This window comes from Hemibagrus wyckioides, linkage group LG08, assembly GCF_019097595.1.
Source record: "Hemibagrus wyckioides isolate EC202008001 linkage group LG08, SWU_Hwy_1.0, whole genome shotgun sequence".
NCBI classification, from domain to species: Eukaryota; Metazoa; Chordata; class Actinopteri; order Siluriformes; family Bagridae; genus Hemibagrus; species Hemibagrus wyckioides.
Window position 1 is genome coordinate 277,501 of NC_080717.1, and position 5,000 is coordinate 282,500.

Sequence of the window (5,000 nt, forward strand, 5' to 3'; positions counted from 1 at the left end):
TTGGTGTCCTACATGAGATGTTTTTGTGTGAATGGATTAAAGTGTGTGAGTGTTGGTGATGTTGATGACGAGATGTTGAAATAAATAAAGAGTAAATAATAAAAGTGGAATACTGTACCTTAAGATTTCAGTTCAGACTTACAGTCAGATCCACAAACGCACAGCCAGATTAGAATTGAAACTGTTTTTATTGAAAGAGGAATTGCTTTTTAATGATATAAAATATTTACACACAAACATACAGCATCATGAAAAACCGATAAAATAAAATTGAAATAAATCACATGATGAGAAAAAATAGAACAGAAATGGGAATGTGTGCAGTTTTAAAATCCATTCAGCTCACACATGATTACACACAGCCTATAAGGCACACAGTGTGTGTGTGTGTGTGTGTGTGTGTGTGTGTGTGTGTGTGTGTGTGTGTGTGTGTGAACCCTGCTCACCCCCATGGTGCATACTCAATTACCTTCATATTTTTTCCTGTGGCCTCCCGGTGGTTTAATCTGACAGGAGATCATTACACTCAGTACAGACACAAAGTCCTCACCTTAAACCTGTCACTGTTCATCATTTGTCTTTTTTCTCTTTCTTTTCTCTGTGTACAAATTCATCCAAACAAACGTCGATTGTGCATTTAAGGCCTGGCGGTTCACGCTGTGTGAATTTTTACCAGCTGCTGTTGTAAAGCTATAGTCTGAGAATACGACGCACAAATAAACAACAACAAAAATAACTTGGTATTACCATTATGTACAGTGTGCACAAAAAAATAAAAATAAAACTTCAATCTCCGACTCACTAATGAGGCCCAAGCATTTATTTCTGGCTTGCTCTTTGAAGCTGAATATAAATGTGGCACCGTGTCACGTTGTCTTGTTTAGAAGATCCATCCGGCTCAATACTCTCCCAAACACAGCTCTGAATACTGAAGTAAATCATCTCACCGACTCTCAGCACACACATAAAGCCAAAACGCCATGATTCACAGCTTAAAACTCGAGCTTGTGATGCCCAGTGAGATGCTATTCCCCATTATAGACTTCTCATCAAATGACCTCACGTATGTAGTTTTAATGAAGCCTGGCACTGTGTGTGTGTTTGTGTGTGTTGAGTGTGTTACGAGCAGAACTCTGGCGAGGAGAGCAGAATTACCTGCCATTAATCTCTACAAACAATTTACTCTGGTTCCAACAAAATGAAGACCAGGTAATTAAAGTCGTTTTTCAAAGACAAAGTGTGTGTGTGTGTGTGTTAAGTATGCTTTTTTTTAAAACATTATTCACCTTATTTTATGCTTTTGTGCCCATTTTTATGGCTCCTTGATTGAGTAGTTTTAATCATCAAAGAAGTGAAAGCAGTGATAAAGCAGTAAAATCCAAAGGGAATACTTCTTCATATCAAATAAAAAGAAGTCAAACAAAGCCAGTGTTGTATCCTTCATTATTAAGAAAAATAGAGATAGCAGATAGTGGCATTAAATTCAAACTCAAGTGACAATGAGGTTAAATCTGCATAAATAAAATAAGAGTCCTGACATATGATCAGGCAACACACCATGTTTGAGGTTTTCACAATAGCTTTGGTTTGCATTTCAGTCCAAGACCCTAATACATCCCCTTAGTCCACAGAATATTGGTGTGATACCCTGCCATGCTTTGGAAATGATCTCCTACCTGTTTGGTGCTGTATTTCTGAGGGTTGGTCTTGTAGCTGTAATCCGAATACTGATCGGAACCGGTCGAGTTGCTGTCTCCGGTCCCTACGAAGGTGTTCGCGGCCGGAAGATCCTGAACGGCCTGGTGCTTTTTGGAAGCTGAAGGGGACTGTGGCTGCAACTGAATGGAGGGCAAAGGGGAGTTTGATCGGTAGTGTCTCCCCAAATCGGGGCTTCCGGGAGGGTAATTGAGTGGCAGATGAATCCTGGGACTATCATTGTCATTCATCAGGTTGAATTTTAAGCCTTTCTGGAGACTTGCCTCCTCTTCCTCCTCCAAAGTCTTTGCTGGTTTTGGAGACTTGCCCTTTTTGCTCTTTTTGCCCTTGCTGCTTTTGGTTCCTTGCTTGGGTGTGTAAAGATCTTTGGATTCTTTCTTTCCTGCTTGGTATCCGCTCTTGGCTCCCTTCTGCAGACGGTGCTGGATAACGACCACCACCACAATGACCAGGATGACCCCAGCGATGCCTGCAAGGCTTCCATACACAATGTTGCTCTGCTGGACGCGGGCGTATTCCGGGTCGCCAGCGATGTCCCTTTCCAGAGGAGTGTAGAGGCTGTGGCCTACTAGTGACTCCACCAGTGTGATGTTTCCGATCGTCTCATTTACAAAGATGTGGACCAGCGAGATGGTGTGCTTGGCAGGTTTTCCCTTGTCACTGACTTTCACGACCAGGCGGTGGAGGCCATTATGCTTCCGGGTGAATTCTTTGACAAGTGTTATTTCACCATTTGTTGGAGAAATGCGAAAAAGTCCATGAGGGTTTCCACCCATGATAGTGTATTCTAACTCAGCATTTGATCCCGTGTCAATGTCCTCTGCTTCCACTTTCTCCACACGTGTATCTGGGCTTGTCAGTGGTGGAAGGAACTTGTAGGAGGAGTTAGAAGGTTTGGTGATGTAAGGGGCATTATCATTTTCATCCAAGACGTTTATTGTAATTCCCACATAAGAAGAACGAGGAGGATCACCTCCATCTACAGCTTTTAGACGGAATGTGTAAGTGCTTTCCTTTTCTCGATCAAAGGAAATTCTCGAGAGGATAGTACACGTGCCGTTCTGAATCACAAATTTGCCATTGTCTGGTTCTACCGATAAATGAACCTGAGCATTTTCACCTTTGTCCACATCCATGACCGTCACCATTCCCACTGGACTGAGTGCAGGCATGTTTTCCAGGACAGAGAAAGTGTAGCCACTTAGCATGAACTTGGGATCATTGTCATTGCGGTCAAGGATGTTAACCACCACCGTCGCGGTTCCCCTCATGCTGGGAACCCCCTTATCAGAGGCTTCAACATGAAACTCGTAGCGTTCTCTGTATTCACGGTCTAACTGGTCCATCACTCTGATCTCTCCTGTATTACGGTTGATCTCGAAAAGCCCCTTGATGGCCGAGTCTAAGATAATATTGTACGTGAGCTCAGCATTGGTGCCGCTGTCCGCATCGGTGGCCAATACATCTAAAACTTTATCTCGTGGCTGATTCTCCTCTTGAAAGTCCACCTCATACATAGAGGGAGAAAAAACTGGTGCATTATCATTCACATCTGTTACTTGGACCTTTAGTGAGTTGGTGCTGGAAAGGGCTGGGTTTCCTGAATCAACAGCTACAATCTCGATCCTGTATTCTTTGACCCGTTCGTAATCCAGCGGTGTTGTAGTTTGCAGGAAATACTTCCTCCGGCTTCCCGTGTCTGAAGCTGAACGAAGCTGAAAAGGTACATCTCCCGCCACCACACAAGTCACCACTGCATTTTCACCCTCGTCTCGATCCGTCACTTCCACCAGAGCCACTGGAGTTCCCACAGGCATGTCCTCAGAAATGTTAGCAATCCCATCCTCATGAGCCACCAGAGCAAATCCACGGATCCAGATGGACGGTGCGTTGTCGTTCTTGTCCTTCACTGTGACGGTCACCAAGACTCTGGAGCTCTTGGGTTGTGGGCCGTTGTCTTTGGCTTGCACGTAAAATTTGAGCAGATTCACTTCCTCGCGGTCCACTGGACCTTTGACGTAGATGATGCCGGTGTTTCGGTCGATGCTGAGGAGGCGCTGCACCTGGGGTTGTGGCTGATGGATAGTGTATGTGAGCATGCCGTTATCTCCCACATCAGCATCATTGGCCTTCACCTAGTACAAAAGAACAGAAGAGGTTATAATATAAGATATCGGTGGTGCATGGTCACGTGTAAAAACACAGGCAAAATTAACAAACAGGAAACAATCAGACTAAATACAAACAAGACAACACAAACCAGACAGAATGATGTCATGAACTAGCCAAAGGTGTGGGGTATAATTGGGGCAGGAAGGCTCCAGAAAGGAAGTGGAGAAAGATCAAAACATATTAGTTCCAGTTCAGGCAGTTTAATTTGATCCATTATCATCCATCTTTGTCTATATGAAGTAGAAATGATCTTCCCATCTCTCTCCAGTTAATGCAGATGGTGGAATTTAAAGGGTTAACTGTGAGAGATTATTAAATTAACAGTCTGTACACTGTGGTAAAATGTATGAAGATGGAAGGATGATGAAGTTGGTGGGGGTACAGAAAAATAACACCAAGTTTTTTTTCCTTCAAACATCATTATCTGCTGAAAATGCCCTGAAACCTGATTCACAAGGAGAATAAAGCTTATCTTACTCTGGCTGGCGTCAAAAATATCACCATGCACATTAAAATCCCTGCCTACAAATACGATAACCTAATAATCCCATTTACAAAATAACTCTGCTATCTGCTGGTTATCATATCTGCTTTGAGGACAGTCAACAAATCATCTAGTGTTTGTTTTCGTCCTTTCTAAAGGTTATTCATATACAACTACCGTGCTTTTATTTCTCTTAAACCTGAAGAATAGTGCTGAAAGTCTCTGAATTCTATTTCAAATGGAGCCTCGTGTGTATTTGAAAAAATTGGCTTCTCTCTCTCACTAAATGTAAAGCAGTGATGTGGTGTAACTTCCATCACTCACATGCACCTGAGAGTGAGATATAACACAATAATTAAAAAATACACACTCAGTGGAGGCCATTACTGCATCCAGATGTCATAGATGACAAAAATGTACACCCTTCAGAGGGCATGTCATCTCCTGCTGAAAGTGCATTACGCTACTTAGCTTTCTGCAAGCACCTTTTAGTCTAACTGAACGAATTTGACTAGCAGCAATAAAGAAAGCTTAAATATACCAGAAGAAAAAGTGATTATCTCTGCAACAAGTAAGGAAAAGGACCCAGAAAGAAACGGTTTATTTTCAAAAAGCAGTCATTCCCACA

General features: G+C 42.6%; 1 protein-coding gene across 3 annotated transcripts in view; it reads right to left on the bottom strand.

Moving 5' to 3' along the window:
* pcdh1b (protocadherin 1b) overlaps positions 1–5,000 on the bottom strand; it is a 135,190-nt gene that overhangs the window by 112,198 nt on the left and 17,992 nt on the right. For all 3 annotated transcript variants that reach the window (XM_058397796.1, XM_058397797.1, XM_058397798.1), the window contains exon 3: positions 1,677–3,851. In XM_058397796.1, coding sequence (XP_058253779.1) covers positions 1,677–3,851 — 2,175 coding nt within the window. The remainder of the gene's footprint in view (positions 1–1,676; positions 3,852–5,000) is intronic.